At 35.3% G+C, this 18,490-nt stretch overlaps 1 protein-coding gene and 1 pseudogene across 1 annotated transcript; both read left to right on the forward strand.

Moving 5' to 3' along the window:
* The window catches only part of LOC106001219, a 36,354-nt pseudogene extending 33,160 nt beyond the window's left edge, over positions 1-3,194 (forward strand).
* An 8,992-nt stretch (positions 3,195-12,186) lies between these two features.
* LOC106001220 (olfactory receptor 4K5-like) lies at positions 12,187-13,158 on the forward strand. The gene has a single exon (XM_013036355.1). The coding sequence runs from the start codon at positions 12,187-12,189 to the stop codon at positions 13,156-13,158; it is 972 nt and encodes a 323-aa protein (XP_012891809.1).
* The last annotated feature ends 5,332 nt before the right edge of the window (positions 13,159-18,490 follow it).

Raw genomic sequence — 18,490 nt, forward strand, 5'->3', positions numbered from 1 at the left:
AAAAAAAAAAGAATCTTTTGTAGGGCTGGTTTGGTGGAAATATATTGTTTCAATTTTTCTTTGCTATGGAAGGCTTTTGTTTGACCTTCAGTTATGAAGGAGAGTTTCGCTGGGTACAGTATTCTTGGTTGATAGTTATTTGTCTTTAGGACATGGCATACTTCATTCCAGGCTCTTTTCCCTTTGATTGTCTCCGCTGAGAAATCTGAGTTGATTCTAATTCTTTTCCCTTTATAGGTGATTGATCTTTTCTCCTTGACAGCTTAAGGATCTTTTCCTTGGTCTGAATTGATCCTGTATGGATTGTAATGTGATGGTGGGATATCCTATTCTTGTCTGGTCTATTTGGCATTCTAAAAGCTTCTTGTGTCTGAATAGGCCTATCTTTTTGCATGTTTGGGAAGTTCTCTGCTAGGATCCTGTTAAACAAATTTCCTAGACCTGTCTCTAGGTGCTCCTCTACACCCATTATCCTCAGATTAGGCCTTCTGATGGTGTCGTCCAAGTGTTGAATAGATCCATCACATTTCTTGAATTTGTCTTGGATTGTTGTATGTTCTTTCTCTATAATATCTTGGCTGTCTTCAATCCCCGAAATTTGATCTTCTGCATGGTATTACCTACTATCAAGACATTCTACTTTGTTTTTTATTTCTTTTCCTTCTACTTGGTTGGCTTTGATGATTTCAAATTCTTTGTTGGAGCTTTGTTTTAGATCTTCTATTAACTTCTTTATTTCCTTAATTTGGTGTTCAGTGTTTATTCTCAAATTACTTAGTTGATTGGTTATGGTTTTCTTGGACTCCCATTCCTTCTGTTGGGTTCCATTCAGCATTCCCTTTGTGGACTCCCTGACTTCTTTCAACTCTCTTTTTATGGATTCCATGAATGCCCTTAGTGTTCTTTCTGTATTCTCATCCCACTCTCTCAATTCCTATATTACTCTTTGATTAGCTTCTTCATGATCACACAATTCCTGTAGTTCTTTTTATGTGTTCTCATCCTACTCACACCATTCCTGACTTTCTCTTTGACTGATCTCAACCTGCTCATGCCATTCCGTTATTTCTCTTTGAGTGTTCTCAAGCTGCTCACGCAATTCCTATATCAATCTTTGAGTAGCTTCCTCACACTCATGATATTCCTGTATTAACCTTTGGTTTGCCTCCTCTCTCTCCTTATCATGCTCATACAGAGTCCTTTGCAGGTTGTCAATCTTTTCATTTACCATGTTTACCAATAGTATTTGTAGAGCTTTTTGGGAACTCTCCTCTGGATCATTCATTATCTTTTCTGTCCCTTGATTATCATGAGTGGGAGTTGAGATACCCGGACTTGCCATTTTTCTTGTGTTTTTCTGGGTTGCTCTGCCCATTTGGGATGAAAGTAACAACAGTTTTGTGCTAGAACACTATTTTTTAAGGCATGCACCAACCAAAGTCTGTAGTTGCACCATCAAAAGTCTGCATATACACTCTAGTTCAACAGATATATCTATTCAACATCAAACAACTATGTATTATTCTGCTACGAACTGCAAAGAAGAATTTGGCAAACAGAAATTATTAGGTTTAGGGAGAGATGTGGGCAAAATTAGGCATAGAGGGATGTGGAAAGGCAGTGGGAGAGTTAACTTAACTAAATCTTAATCTCAAGGCAGGAAATGGGTTGGATAGAATGGTAGTAGAAACAAAAAAAGAAGAGAGAGAAAGAAAAAAGGACAAGATAAAATAGAAAAAGAAAAATTAAAAATTAAAAAGTGCAATTATGTAAATTTGAAAATGTATTTTTCAGATAAGAACGTGGATAGAATAAGAGAAGGGGAGGGATAGGAAGGAGATGTGAAAAACTTAAAAATAAAAATGCTTAAAATATTGTATAGGTATAAAGAGGTAGTACTGCTATTAAGGAATTTAAGTCTAAGAGGTTTTGAATTGAGTAATAAATTTCTGGATTAAATGTGTACACAAATGTGGCCTAAGGTCTAATAATTGACTACGGGTATATCTGAGGATGAGCAGAACAGCAATTAAGTCACACAAAGAATGAAAGAGAAGAAAAAGTGAAAAGAATGAGAAGGAAAGAAAAAAGAGAATGAGATGGTCAGTTGTGCTAACCAAAAAAAATTTTTAAAGAAAAAAGAAAAAAAAGTACACACACATACACCCCTAAAATAAAAATTATGAGAGGAAGAAAAAAAAGTTAATAGAAAACAAATTTTTTTAAAGTTAAAAATTAAAAAAGTTTTAGAAAATTTTTTTTTATAAAAGCTACAAAAAAAGTTCTTTGATTTTTTTTTTTTTGGAGGGGAGATAGGAAGATCCTGTATCTCCCTTGTGTCGGTAACCAGTCTCGTGTTGTAGTCTCTGGTCTGCTTGTGGCGTTTGATTTTTCTGTGGCTTGGTTGGTTTCTTAAGTCAGTTTGTTTGAGCAGGCAGAAACATGCTCTGCTTTACCCAGGATTTTGTGATCCTGCTCCCAAGTTAGTTCAATGCGAGAGAGATCTGTTTTGAGTATCACAAAAGAGGGAGATGGCTGTTTCCTCTAGTTTGGAGATGCTGTGATGAGGCTAGGTTCTGGGTAGCATTGAGGCCTTTCAGCCAACAGCAGCTTTTCCCTGAGGAGCTAGCTTCTGAGAAACTCACAGAGCCCAGCCTGGAGCCATTCTCAGGGTTTATGTTTACTGCATTTCAATTGATTGTCTAGGCTGCTGTAGGGAGGTGCAACCTCTGGCTCTGTTTACCCAGTGAAGAAAGCCACTCCTGTGGCTGGCGGCCTGGGCTGGGTGACTTTTTCCTGGGTGAGCCTAGCAGGTCAGATTAGGTTCCTGTGACCTGCTAAATGACTCTTGTTTTCTTCCAAAGCCTGAGTTGGAGCTAGCTGCTCTGCTGGGCCTTTGTCAGTATCAAAGATGGAGATCTCCGGTAGTGGGTGGGGAGTGGCCTTCCCCCCTCTGCTCCCTGGGAAGGAGTGAGGATGTCAGGCTTCTACTCACACCATAGTCTTGGTTCCTGGGTTGTCTCTGGTCTGTGAACTGCAGGATAAGGATATCTGCTCCTTGTCAGTTCTTGCTGGTGTTGAGTAGAATCTGCTCGCCTGCTGTGTCTGGCGCCTTTGTCCTGGACTCTCTGTGTTGCAGGTATAGCAGCTACAGCCACCACTGCCGCTGCTGCCGCCACAGCCACAGCTGCTGACAAATGCTCAGATCTGTCTCCTTTCCTGAATTTTCCTTCTCTGGCCTAACTCTCTGTACTGTGATTGCACACTTGGTGTAATTCTCTGGCTTAGGACTTTTCACTAGAGCACTAAAACTGCTTTCTATGAGTGAGCTTGTTTAGCCTCCAGCTTCTCCTCCTCCATCTTCCCGGAACTCCTGGAGGTTTCTTAAAGACTAAAAATAAGAGCTAAAGGCAGCTGGGTGACCATGGATTATGCTTGTAATTTTAGCTATTCAGGAGGCTAAGATATGAGGATATGGTTTCAAATGGGTCCTAGTCAATTCTCATCTCCAGTTAACCAGCAAACTGTCCAAATGGACATCTGGCTCAAAAGGTACAGTATTAGCCAAGTGAAAATCCAAACAAGAGTGTGATATCCTGAGTATCAGTCTTCAGCATTGATACCAAAACAATCATAACTATAAGAACAATAAATAAAGTTTAAGGCAATAGAACAATGAAGTAAACCTACAACCAAAGATTTCTTCACGATTATGTTTACTTCAGTATTAGTAACACCAATTAAGGTACAGAAACAGCATAGGTATATTTCCACAAATGAATAAATAAAGAAGATTTTGTATATACAGACAATGGAGAATTTTTATTCCTTAAAGAAGATGAAAATCTGTCATTTACACTAAAGTGAGTGTGATTAAAAATCTTCCTGTTAGGTAAAATAAACAAGAAAAAGAAAAGGAAATATAATCTGTTTTCTCTAATTTAAGAAAGTTAAAAACAAAAAAAATATGATCTGAATGTAGGTGACAGATTACTAAGAAAGTTCTGGAAAGAGAGATTAAAGATCGAGGGAAGAGTGCTAGAAGAGGGACAGACATGAACAATTCATGATATTCTCATTATGAAAATCCACAACTTTTTTCAGTTAGTATGTTTTAATATTTAAATAATAATAAGTAGTGGAATAAACTCTGTCATTTGAAAGTAACATTGATAGGCTAAGAAAAACATTGTAAATAGCTTCTGAGGTTAAATTGGAAACATCTAGTAAAGAAGGGGATTGGTTTTCTTTTATTTATTTCCTTTTTGTACTGATACTGAGGTTTAAATTTAGCTCTTCCTTCTCTTCATTGGCTTTTTTGCTCAATATTGGTGAGCTATGTTTTGAGTCCCATCTTCACTTCCAGTTTCTTTATTAATCGGAGATAACAATTTCTTCACCTTGTTTGTCTGGTCTGGCTTCAAAGTTGGAACTTTAGAATTTAGTCTTCTGAGTAGCTATAATTACAAGTATGAGCACCTGGCCTGTTTTCATTTTTATAATGTAATAGTTACTCAATAACACATTCAGTTAGAGCTGTTTACCAGTGCAATCATTTTACTTATCATTTGTAATAACACGAATTGGAAACAGATCAGACATCTGATCAGCACAGATGAACAAATCAGCCATCTCCTCATGCAATGGAAGTGCAAAGTCCTTAAAATGAATGAACTAAAGGCATTTTGTCACTATTGATAATGATTATAATACAATTAATATTGGAAAGAGGAAACTTCAATACCAATTCTATAGTTAAATAAACAAGTAAATATCAACTGTATATTTTTTCATAGATATATCTTTACATGTAAAACTAAGAAAATGAATGTAAACAGTTAATAACAATGTTGGGTTATAATTTAATTTTTGAAAATTGAGAGTATTACAAAGTGTTTCTACTAAACATTTTATTTTTAACACAACTTAAAGGAATATGGCAAAATGTTAAGTCTGCCAACATTGATCACTGTATACAATGCATTAATTTATAATTGTGTTCATGTTCAGTGTGTTTGACACTTGAAAAATCATCTCATCGAAGGATAAACTGGGAGATAAAATAATTTTCCTTATAACTAATTCTTCATGCTAGAATTAATAATAAATGTCTATGTCCTCTAGGTACAGTGTGTCCTTCCATTTTCAAGTCAAAGTGTTTCCTATTTAGAACAAATGATGTACTGTCCATTGTTTTTCCCTGAAGTAGCAAGTTTGATTGCATGGAACTCACAGAAGACACTTTACTTCATATACTGTCCAAAACCAGAGTGACCCTAATTTTCTGCAATTTTCTGATGATCCTCGCTATAATTGTCAACAGTGTGGGTTGTGATTTACTAATGGGAGTGTTTAGTAAAGTAGTAATTAAATCCCCAATGAAAGATGAACCTTGGCTACATATTGCCAACCTCAAAAGCCAATGGTCAGTTAGCTATATCCATCTACTCTTATATTTGGTAGCTATAAATAATCACCAATTGAAAGAGATTAATATTATTTTAGGAACTTTGAAGAATTCAATTGCATACATGATGTTTTGTAACAGGTAAGAAGAATATTGCTCGCAAAGATTTACGTTGAAAATAGGCTATGTCCAGTTCCGCATTCGATACAATTATTACATTGTGTTGTAAAGGGCATACATAAAGGGGAGAAAGGTGTTAGAAGCAAAAGATTTATCTTGTATTTTAGTAAGTCTGGAAGAACCTGTGAAATTTTGTAATATGGTTATGTATTCTTGAAGAGGCTACCCAAAGATACAATTGTATGTATAATAAGATCCATTAAAATCCTCTTCCCCAACAGTTAAAGCAATGAAGTAAGCATGTAAAATTAAACTGCACATGCAGTCATATATATGTATATATATTTCATATATATATATACACATCATCATGATGATTATAATATATTTTATTATTATATACACACTTACATGGAGTAAAAAAGCCATGAGAATGTTAAAATCCAAGTAATATTTTTGTAGTTCCAATAGGTCTGTATTAATAAACTAGTTTGCTTTACACTTTATTACTTTTAAATAATGTAACAAGTAAAATCTTCATTTCTAATACAATATATTTTTCTCAATCTTTCACTTCAAGCTTATTTTATTTATTTGCTTAAGTTTTGTAAGTTATTTTTATAGTCATTATTATTACTACTACTAATTATCATTGCTACTATTACTTCTAATTGGTACAGATTGTTCTTTTTTTCCTTTTTGGAGACAGTATGTTGTTACATAGTATGCTGGTCTGGAGCCATGATTTTCCCACCTCTATTTCCCAAATGCTGGTATGTCGGGTGAGTTCTATTGTTCCAGACTCTAGTGGTTATTGGAACTATGTTTAGTCCCTGAAGTATAATCCTATACAGCAAAAAATGAAATATTTCTGTTTCATGTAAAGGTGAAGTTTGAGTAGGTGGTTAGTTTTTTTTGCAGATTTCAAAGACATTTTCTGAGAATATAAATCAGTGATCAGAAATGAGTGAATGACTGAAAGAAGCACATTTTAACTGATATTAACACATATATGGAGAATTTGTTTCTTGCACAACTCTATACCTAATCCTAAGAGTTGCACATAAAAATATGAGAATTAAAGGAGCTCTGAATGTTGGAGAGAGATTTTACCTACAAAAACCTGTGACCTTGGGCAAGTATGTAAAACACATGTAAGAAAATTTATACAACATTAGGAAAAGACATTTCCACCGAAGCCCTGGAAAGGCTTTTGGAGGAGATGACTCTGTGACACACCTGAAAAAATAAATTGGAATATTTTACAACTTAAATTATCAGTAGTCTTGTTGGTCTAAAAAGGACTGTAATCTGTATCAGAGCAGATCATATATAATGGATTGTCATGCTAAGGACTATAAATGTTATATCATTTATTGACTTTAAGGAACAGGGTTTACTGTAAGTGGCAGAGTACCAGTAGGGATTTTTCTGCAGTTACATGATTCAGCAAAGTTTTAAGTACAGAAAAGGGAGCTGAATCGAGTATGAAAATCATGAGCTGAGATCTCAGATAGCTATTTTACACTGTTATCCACAAATTTTCATAAATATATTTGAAATACCAGAATGTGGTAAGCACTGGTGTTATGAAATTGTCTCATCAGAATTCCTAATTCATACTATAGTGATGACCAGAGTGCCTCAAGAAGGGAAAAAATGAGGAGTGAAGCAATGAATAGTAATTTTAAAAAAAAACAGACTACAAAAGAATAAAGAAATTCAGAGTGAATAAAAAGAGAACTCATTGGGAATCTACTTGTTAGGGAATGTCACATGAATAAATATTATTATGATAGGAAAACCAGTTGCTTCTCTTTAAAATATAACAAAATTCATTATTACTACTACATCTACGAGGATATTTGAATAGAAAGCTTCCCCTGAGGCAGTAGCAAAATGCATTGGTAAGTGTGCTCAGGGTCGGAGTTGTAGACAAGGAAGGAAACATGTACAAACTACTTCGATAAAATTTGTTATAAGAATGAAAAGTTAACAGAACAATAAAAATCAGCTGAGGTGTGTAGGAGAGGTTTGCTTATAAATTTTATAAAATCAATTTTTTTGGTTAGACGTGTGGCCTGAACTCAGCCTGGGCACTGTTCCCCAGCTCTTCAGCTCAAGGCTAGCACTCTACCACTTGAAGCACAGCACCACTTTTGGCTTTTTCTACTTATGTGGTGCTGAGGAATTGAATCCAGGGCCTCATGCATGTAAGACAAATACTCTACCTCTAAGCCACCTCCCCAGCCCAATCTGTGTGGTGTGCTGATACTGAGGCCTAAACTCTGGGCCTTACACCCTTGTTTAACTTTTGTGGTCCCATGCAGATACTATGACTCTTGAGCCAAACCTCCATTTCTATTCTCATTTATCATTACTGATTTTTATGTAGATTCAGACTGATCATTTTGTTAATGAATGAAATGTTTAAAAGAGGAAAGAAAAAGCTGCAAGCTAACTTGTGGTTAGTTTGATGCAAGAAATTTTGTGTTTCTTTACTAAAAGTTATTATCATCTCCAATTGGACATTTAGTAGTATCCACATAAAAATAAATTGCTGCACTTCACATGTTGATACTGTCAACACTGAGTAGTACTAGTTAACTGAAGACTCACTGTCTCATTGTGGATTCTCAGATTAGAATTCAGTACCCATGTTGGTAATGGGGGCTTCCCAGGTGTAGCGTAATGTTGATGTCATGGCTCTTTAAAGCAGTAAATTGTAATGCTACAGTGTGCAGTGAAAGGGTGTGCATCACATTCTAGTTTATTGACTTCCTTAACATGTCTAGAGCTTTGATTTCTTACAGCAAAATAGAATTATTATTGGTGTTTTTCTCAGGGTTATAGATACTTTCAATTATACATGGACAAGCAGCAGTACTTTGTTACCACTTATTAAATGTTAACTCTTTCTTTTGTTATCTTTTTTTCAAATTCTCACACCTCTACTTGCTGTTTGAATGATTATTACTAAACTGTTAAATTTTAGTTATAGATTCTGTAGTTTGTGAATAATAATACATTCTCCACAAGCATGTTGTAAAGCTCACGTAATAAAACACATACACAAATATCTAACACAGATATGCTTATCTAAGGCCTCAAAATGTACATAATTTTCTTTATTTTTTCTAGCTTTAAAATTCTTAATTATAATTCACTAGTAATCTGCTTCATTCTTTTAGTTTATATAAATCACATTCATATTATAAACATTGTCACTAGATAGGGCTCATCATTTTATGTGATAAATACATGAAGTTGAATAAGAGTATCTTTAATTTGGAAATAGGGAAACAAAGTGAATCATAGATGAAGTAAGGTCATGAATTCATTTACATTATATTTTAGAACTCATCATCTCTATTGTTGCTTTCATAGTATAAACACAGTTTCAGTGTTATTAATGTGCTTAATAAATTATGAGTCATCTTAATTTCTTATTTTATTTTCAGAATCCATGATAGAACATTATTAAAATAGGGCCAGGTAAGATGCTTCCCTGAAAGTTCTTGCAATAGAAGCATATGCAATATACTTTCATTGCCCACTTTTCTATGAGGTTTTCAATTTTATCCTTCTACAAGAGGGGTGCTATATTGTAGAGATATAAAAAAGACTGGCTTCTTGTATGCAATAAGTAAGCAGTAGAAGGCAAATGATGCTGGAATCACATCATACTTTTAGGTTCCTTAATATGACCATGGTCAACACTTGACATCAGAAATAATATAACTTTTTATTTATTTTTTGTGCTTTTCCTTGAAATCAGGGCCTGGGTGCTGTACCTGAGGTTTTGAGCAACTGTTCTTCTGAATTTTGGTTAATTGGAAAAGAGTCTCAAAGACATTACTGCCTTGGCTGGCTTTGAACCACAATCCTCAGTTCTCAGCCCCATGAATAGTTAGCATTATAGGTGTGAGCCATTGAAGTCCAATAGAAATAATATATATATATTATGACAGAGAGCTTTTAGTACGAAACTGGATTTATATAGTAAGTGTAATAGAGTTAACATAGGAGATGCAAACTTGATCTAATCATTTAAGATAACCTGACCCTCAAAAGAATATATTTTAGGCTGGTTGCCAGTGGCTCAAGACTGTAATCCTAGCTAGTCAGGAGGCTGAGATCTGAGTATTGTGGTTCACAGCCGGTCCTGGCAAGAAAGTCTGTGAGACTCTTATCTCCAATTAATCACCAGAAAACTGGTAGTACCAGTATTGCTCAAGTGGTAGAGTGCTAGCCTTGAGCTGAAGAGCTCAGAGACAGTGCTCAGGCCCAGGGTTCAAGCCCCAAGACCAACTATATCTATATCTATACTTTAGCCCACAGGAAGTGGTCTCATTATCTTTACCTTTCCTTGAAAAAATCCCCTAAAATAACAACCTTCATACTTTAATAATTATACAGATGTCTTAAGTTAATGGAATATACTGAGGAAAAGGAATATAAATGAGTCCTGATAATATATGTTTTGTAGTTTCCTTGTTGTGCTTGTGATCAAACACAGGTCTTTGTTCAGGTGCTCTACTATTGGACTGCATCTTTAGAAAATATATCTAAATTTCATACAAACAAATTTTTGGTACTGCCCTTGAATAATTAAGCAAACATGAGTTTTAACTCTTGAGGACAAGCAATAATATTCACTTAAGCAACTATAAAACTGTGTAATATGTATTCACCAATACCCTTAGTAAAATCTATCCAAATTGTATGGCTCCTACAGCAGCAGTAATAGTCATGTTATTATAGAAGCATTTAACATATGAAGAAGTTCTAATATAGTGTAATTACTCTGATAGAATGTCATGAATTATGCTTAAATGTTGCAACTGTCTATGAAGTAATAAGTTTTTAAACCCACTTAAAATAAGTAGAAGAGGAATAAACTTTTAGGAAAGGAACAGAAAAATACAATGCCTATGTGCGTCTCATCAAACAAAATAATACTTAGCAAAATAAACTCCAGGAAATGTAAACAAGAGGTCTTTAATTCGTTTTTACTGTTTTTATTTTCTTTTCTTTTTGTCTTGTCTGTTTGTCTATATGTCTTTGAGAGAGTAAAAGGAGTCACAGAAATGGAAGGATAAAGGGTAACAAATGTATCAATGAAATTCACTAGACACTATGCCAAAAATGAATTATACAACTTGTGGGTGAGATGAGAGGGAAAAAAAGAGCTAGATAAGGGGTGCCATTACCCAAAAAGAAATGTACTCATTGCCTGACTTATTTAACTGTAATCTCTGTTTTTAAGCACTTAAAAATAAAATTAAAAATAAACCATTATAACACATAACAACTGTTATGATCCTAAGTTAAATAATGTGGTATCACATTACATAGCAAAAAATCAGGTACAGATATTTATGGGAAAATTAAAGTGTTATTTTTAAAGATTTCAGAAAAGTAGTGAAAGTAACCAAGAAATCTGAATTGGTTTTGCTTTGTGCAAAGTTTTGGGAAGCCTGGTGAAATTGCCAAATCATTCTATGTCTGAGCCAATTACTACTCTGTAACAGATAAGCATATCCAGAAACTCAAAGGTTCTAATGAAACAGTTGAAACTTCTAATTTTTTTAAATTTTATTTTATTTTAAAGGTGATGTACACAGGAGTTACAGTTACATAAGTAAGGTAATGAGTACATTTATTTTTGAACGCTGTAACCCCCTCCCTCAATTTCTCCCTCTTACCTCCCCTCTTACTCCTCCTCACCCAAGTTGTAAAGTTAATTTCCAACATAGTGTCTCATAAGTATCACTGTTGCATTGGTCTACAGTTTGTCCTTTTACCCACCATTTCTGTGATTGCCTGTCTTTTCCCCAAATCAGATAAACTTATATACAAGACAAAGGATCCCAAAATAAAAAAGTGATAACAGGAAATAAACCGAAGGAAAAACATGGAAGATAAAAGAAATAACTTAAACAGTGCGCGCACCATACACACACACACACACACACACACACACACATAAAGAGAGAGAGAGAGAGAGAGAGAGAGAAAACAAAACGCAAAAAGAAACCCTCATGTTTCCATTATTTACCATAGCTAAGATCTGGAATCAACCCATATGTCCCTCAGTAGATGAATGGAACAAGAAAGTGTGGTATAAATATACAATGGAATTCTATGCTCCCATCAGAAAGAATGACATCACTCCATTCATAAGGAAATGGTAAGACTTGGAAAAATCATAAGTGAAGTAAGCCAGACACAAAGAAACAAAGTTGTTATGGTTTCCCTCATTTGTAATAATTAATATGTAACTAGGATAGAACTAGCTGAGGATCACAATAGCTCAATAGCCATATGACCATATAAAATGATGCTAATGGAAATTAAATATTACTTGGTCATTTTCATAATCTCCTTAAAACTGTACAGATAAGACTCACAGATTTTTTTCTCCCTAGGCTGGCTCCAAAAGATGATCCTCAGAGCTCAGCCTGTTAAATACAGACATGAAACAATTGTACCCTGCTCTCAAAATTTTTATATTCATCTAATACACATTATAGCTAATATTTGACATAATCACAAGAAACTTGAGAAAATTAATATTGTTCTTAGTTCATAATTCTAACTTCTTTTTTATTCCCCTTGCTTTAGAGCTGTTTCCCATTCAGTCTGGAGCCTAGACCATGGATAAAGCCAATTCTTCCATTGTGTCTGAATTTGTGTTGCTGGGACTCTCTGATTCTCAACATCTCCAGCTTTTCTTCTCTCTTTTCTTCTCTGTGTTGTATGTGGTCATTGTTTTAGGAAATCTTCTTGTTATTATCACGGTGACTTCTGATATCAGCCTGCACTCTCCCATGTATTTCCTGCTGGGAAACCTTTCCTTTGTTGATATTTGTCAGGCTTCTTTTGCTACACCTAAGATGATTGCAGATTTTCTCAGTGAACCCAAAATCATATCATTCACTGGATGCATAGCCCAAATTTTCTTTATTCATCTGTTTACTGGAGGAGAGATGGTGCTACTTGTCTCTATGGCCTATGACAGATATGTAGCCATATGTAAACCTCTATACTATGTGAATATCATGAACCGAAGGACATGTATGTCCTTAATAATAATGTCTTGGGCTGTGGGTTTGGTACACACATTAAGCCAGCTATCATTTACTGTAACTCTACCATTTTGTGGACCCAATGTAGTAGATAGCTTTTTTTGTGACCTTCCCCTAGTGGCCAAACTTGCCTGCATGGACACTTACAACATTGAAATATTAATTGTTGTCAACAGTGGAATTCTTTCCTTAAGCACTTTCTTTGCATTGGTGAGTTCTTACATCATTATTCTCATCACAGTCTGGTTCAAGTCTTCGGCTGCAATGGCAAAGGCATTTTCTACACTGGCTGCTCACATCATGGTGGTAACATTATTCTTTGGCCCTTGCATCTTCATTTATGTATGGCCCTTTACCACCTACCCTGTGGATAAAGTGCTTGCCATATTTTACACAGTTTTTACTCCCATCCTAAATCCCATTATTTACACACTAAGGAATAGAGACATGAAGACTGCCATGAAGAAAATTGCAGCCCATTACCTGAGACCACTCAAAAATTTTGAAATGCCACTAGTAGGGAATAATTTCCTTTATTAAAACAAAATTCGAAAAGAAATGTACTCATTACCTGACTTATGTAAGTGTAGCCCCTCTGTACATCACCTTTGCAATAAAATTTAAGTAAAAAATAAACAAAACAAACAATTCCTTGAACTTCTTCAAATCAACAGTGTGCCTACACATACTTTCAATGTTTTCTACTCCTGTATCTAAGCTGATGGAAAAGCAATTAAATAGCACCAGGAATAGTAAATGGATATTAACAAGGGTAGGTCTGGAGAAATGTTAAATATCAGAAAAATATGGAAAAGCCAGACCTTGGTGGCTCATCTCTGCATCCTTAGATATTCAGGAGGTCAAGATCTGAGGATTGCAAGTTTGGCAGAAAAGTCTGTGAGACTCTATTCTCCAAATTGGAATTAACCAGAAAAAGCCAAAAGTAAAAAAATATGGCGCAAGTGATAGAGTGCCACTCTTATATGCAAAAGCTAAGGGAGAGTGCCTAGGCTCTGAGTTCAAGCCCCTGTATTAGCACATTCAAAAAAAGAAAGAAAAGATTCCATTTGTTTATATGATTACTGGTCATAGAAATAAGGAAGTCGTATGATAGAATACATGCATTCACTGCTTTAATTACAAGTAAAGAAAAATATAGTAAGAAAGTGTGTTGGTACTCAAATTCTTTGGTGGGTGCAAATAGAAATTTATTTAATTTTGTAGCATGAGTTTCCATACTACTTTTCCTGAAAAACTGTATTTATGAATAGTATTTAAGAATCTGATCCTGAATTTTCCCAAGTTTAGTGGAAAGCTCATGTACTGATTTAAGCTTAGTGAACAGGGGCTTAAGCTCCGATTCTTAGGTTATATATTATGCTTCCAACATCAATCACACCCAATGACATATGGTTTTCCAGTAAGTAGCAATGTTTTAAAATATAGAATATTACATAGTCAGGATCTCCATTTCATATCTTCCATGTAATGAACTTTCACTGAAGAGATAAGATAATGCCAGTTTCCTTAGGAATTTTAAATTGTAGAAAATAGTGTCCACTGTCTAGACAGTGGAACCATTTCAATGTCAATGTGATGTGTAAGTATCTTTGCTACTCTGCATGTGAACCAAATAGGAAGTAATCAGAAGAGTTTTAGATACACAATCAGTGGGTGATCTGAATCCTACAGATGGATCTCTAGGGAATATTGGGAAAATTTATTAATTTGGATGAGAACTTTTAAGGCCTTCTTTCCTAAATTCTTAAATTTATCAATAACAAATTGACTCAAGCAAACATTAATCTGTCCTTTATATGACTAATTCTAACACTGGATTTGCACTTTCTAGTTGGTCCCCTCATCCTTCCATCTCCACAATCTCCATTGTTTAAAATACAATCTCCTTTTTATTTTTATGATGCTTCATGAACAATTTTAAAAATTTCATTTAAAGAATATTTAGAAACTTCATAGGAAAATTATAGGCGTACTTTTAATTTTGGGTATAGGTTTCTTTTAGATAAGGTCTTGCCTTTTTTTTCCTGGGCCTGGCCTTTGACTTTAATTCTCCTATTTAAGTATTTTGTGTACCTGATATTGCAGGTGTGTACCACTATTCCTAGTTTACTTTTGACTTAAGTTTATAAGCTAACTTTTTGTCTAGGCTACCCTATAATGTGATTCTCCTTTTCTTTACATGTGAATAGCTAAAATTACAAGTATAAGACAAAAAGTCCACTGTTTGTATTCTAAAACTGGACTGTCAATTTTAAGCGGATGTTAGGTGATTACCAGAGCAGGAAGTAACTTCTTTTTCTGGTCCCAGAATGCTTCTTGAAATGTAGCGTTCATTGTTCTATGTTCAGCTCATCACACAGAACTCACCCTCAAATATTGTTTCAGTCTCAGTATTAAAGTTTCTTTTCCTCAATTGCAGGTAGTCAGCTTTGGCCCAGAGCAACCCATATAACCTCTCCCTACACGGGTGTACATATTCTTGCCCTCTACAATAAGTTCCAAAACTCACTGTGGGCAGTGAGTTTCAAAATTATTACTTTTGTGGATTCTCTTTGGAATCCTATTTGATTGCTTTTTAGGAATAAGTATCTGATATCAATTATCAATTACTCATTTTAAGTATTTTTTATTCAATTCCCTATGTAAGTTGTGTCTTTTCCCTCAATTCTGTTAAATACACTCAAAGCATAGTGAAGGTACTGAAAAATAGAAGCATCTAAAAGTAGCTCATATGATATATATATATAAATGTATATACCACTGAGTTTCATATACATATATGTGAACAAAAATTTATCTATGAAATTATTAAAATAATATAAAATTCAGAATTTGCAAATGTATGCTATCATTTGGTAAACAACATTCAAAGTTGCTTTGATTTAAGAAAATATTGCTGTTTCTATATTCAACTAAACATTTGTTTTTGTTTATATACATTGGCTGTTTTGTTTACATATTTTATCCAAAATATGACTTACTTTTGGAAGTGTGTTTTAAAATAACTATAAAGGAAAATTTCAGATGTATATAACACATAAGCATTACATTTCATGAGGAAAAGTACAGGTGTTTAGAACATTTAGTAATTAAAGTTATTATAAAAGTTACATTACTAAAATACCTAAAAATAAACGTAACTGTGGAGGAAAATTAACCCTATGAAAACCCTAAAATATTTTTTATTGGTGCCAGGCTTATAGTTTGAACTCAAGGCATGTGCACTGTCCTTGAACATTTGTGCTCAAGATTAGAGCTCTACTAGTTGAGCCATAGCTCAACTACTTCCAGACTTTTTGGTGGGCAGATTTTTTGACTCATATTCTCACTATCTTTCCTGCCCAGGCTGGCTTTGACTCATGATCCTCAGATCTCATTCTCAAGTAGGTAGGATTACAGGCATGAACCATCGGTGCCTGGCATATAAGCATATTTAAATAAATGAAAGAAGTTACAGAAAATGTTTGTTTTTATGGGCAAGGTGTGACTCTTGAAGGCAGCAGATAGAAGGATCTTGCTTTTTAATCCAACTAGACAGTCTATGTTGCTTAGTTGAAGAGTTTAATCCATTAATATTGCGAGTTAGGACTAAGAGGTGTTTGGTAGTTCTTGCCATGTTATCCACCTTCTTGTAGGCTATGACAACTAGGTTCTTTTTATAATTCTTGTATTCTCTGTTTAGGGGCTATTTCTTGTCCTTTATTGTGCTCTTCTTGATGTTTTATGTGTAGGACATGTTTAAGTATCTTTTTTATGGCTGGTTTGTTGGAGATATATTATTTTAGTTCTTCTTTGCTATGGAAGGTATTTGACCCTCTATTATGAAGGAGAGTTTAGCTTGGTACTGTGTTCTTGACTGATAGTTGTTTATCTTCAGGGCGTGGTATACATCATTCCAGGCTCTTTTTGCTTTAGTTTGCTCTGCTGAGAAATCTGAAGTTATTCTGATTGGTTTCACTTTATAGGTGATTGATCTTTTGTCCTTGACAGCTTTCAGGAACCTTTCCTTGGTCTGAATTGATCTTGTGTGGATTATAATGTGATGGTGGGATATCCTGTTCTGGTATTGTCTATGTGGGCTTCTTGTATCTGAAAAGGCTTATCTTTTTGCATGTTTGGGAAGTTCTCTGCTAGCATCCTGCTAAACAAATTTCCTAGACCATTAACTTCTGTCTCTAGGTGCTCCTCTATACCTATTATCCTAAGATTAGGTCTTCTGATGTTGTTTCTAAATGTTAGATAGATCTATTTATTGGATTTGTCTTGAATCATTGTATGTTCTTTCTCTATGTTATCTAGGCTGTCTCAATCCCCGAGATTTGATCTTCTGTATGGTGTAACCTACTGGTTTAACCTCCTTTCCATCTAATTGGGCGCTTTGATGTCTTCAAATTCTTTGTTGGAGCTTTGTTTTAGATCTTGTATTGGCTTCTTTACTTCTTTAATTTATTTTTCAGTGTTCATTCTTAAATCCCTTAGTTGATTGGTTATGGTTTCATTGGACTCCCTTTCCTTCTGATGGGCTCCACTCAGCATTCCCTTTGTGACCTCCCTGGATTCCTTTAGGTGTCTGTTTATGGATTCCATGAACGCCTCCATTAATCTTTGTCTATTCGCATCCCGCTCACGCAATTCCTGCATTAATATTTGATTAGTTTCCTCATGCTCATGAAATTCCTTTATTAATCTTTATCTATTCTCATCCTGCTTATTCAATTCCTGTATTAATCTTTGATTAGCTTTTTTATGCTCACACAATTCCTGTATTAATCTTTTGCTGGCCTCATCATGCTCTTGAAATTCTTTGGTTAGCCTCAACATGCTCACGCTTTTCCCTATCCTCCTCATGCATTTCCTTATCATGCTTATACAGAGTCGTTTGCAAGCTTTCAATCTTTTCATTTATCATGTTTACCGGTAGTGTTTGTAGAGCATTTTGGGAACTCTCCTCTGGATTAGTCATTAACTGCTCTGTCGCCTGATTATCATGAGTGGGACTTGAGATACCAGGAGTTGCCATTTTTCTTGTATTTCTCCAGCTTGTCCTGCCCATTTGGTATAAAAGCAAAACCAGCTTCATGCTGAAACACTTTTAAGGCAAATATCAACCAGAATCCTGTAGTTGTACAAATTGTTTGATTAGGTAGAAAAAAATAGTTATTTGATTTTTTTGCAGTAGGGGGAAGAGGACCTTGTGTCTCCCCTGTGTCCATAATCAGTCTCCTGTTGGAGAGTCTGGTTTGCTTGTGGTGTTTGGTTTTACTGTGGATTGATTGGTTTCTTAAGTCAGTTTGTTTTTGAGCAGCAGAAAGAAGCTTTGCCTTACCCAGAACTTTTTGATCCTCCTCCCAGGCTAGTTCAGTGGGAGGAAGGGAGATCTGCTTTGAGTATCCCAAAAGAGGGAGATGGCAGTTTCCTCTTGCTTGGAGTTTCTGTGATGGGGGTAGGTTGTGGGTAGGGTTAAAGTCTGTCAGAGATCAGTAGCTTTACCCTGAGGACTAGCTCTGAGACATTCACGAGCCAGCCTGGATCCATTCTCAGGATTTATGTTTTGAGTTTCAATTGCTTTTCTTTTACCCCTCCAGATGCCTAGGTTGCAGCGGAGAGGGGTGGCCTCTGGCTCTGTTTACTCAGTGAAGAATGTCACCTCTCCATGGGTGGAAATTCCTCTGCCTGGGAAGGGCCACTTTTCTCTGAGTGGAGCTGAGCAGAGCAGGTCAGATTCCTGTGACTTATTGAATGGCTCCTATTGTCTTCTCCAAAGACACCGAATGCTGGCTACTCTGGCCAGGTCTTAGTCAGTATCAAACATGGAGCTCTTCTCTGGTGGTGGGGAAGGGGCTACCTTCCC

Source organism: Dipodomys ordii, unplaced genomic scaffold (genome assembly GCF_000151885.1).
Source record: "Dipodomys ordii isolate 6190 unplaced genomic scaffold, Dord_2.0 Scaffold276, whole genome shotgun sequence".
Lineage (NCBI taxonomy): Eukaryota > Metazoa > Chordata > Mammalia > Rodentia > Heteromyidae > Dipodomys > Dipodomys ordii.

Coding starts and splice junctions, on each gene's coding strand:
- LOC106001220 (XM_013036355.1), top strand. CDS start 12,187: ATGGATAAAGCCAATTCTTCCATTGTGTCTGAATTTGTGTTGCTGGGA.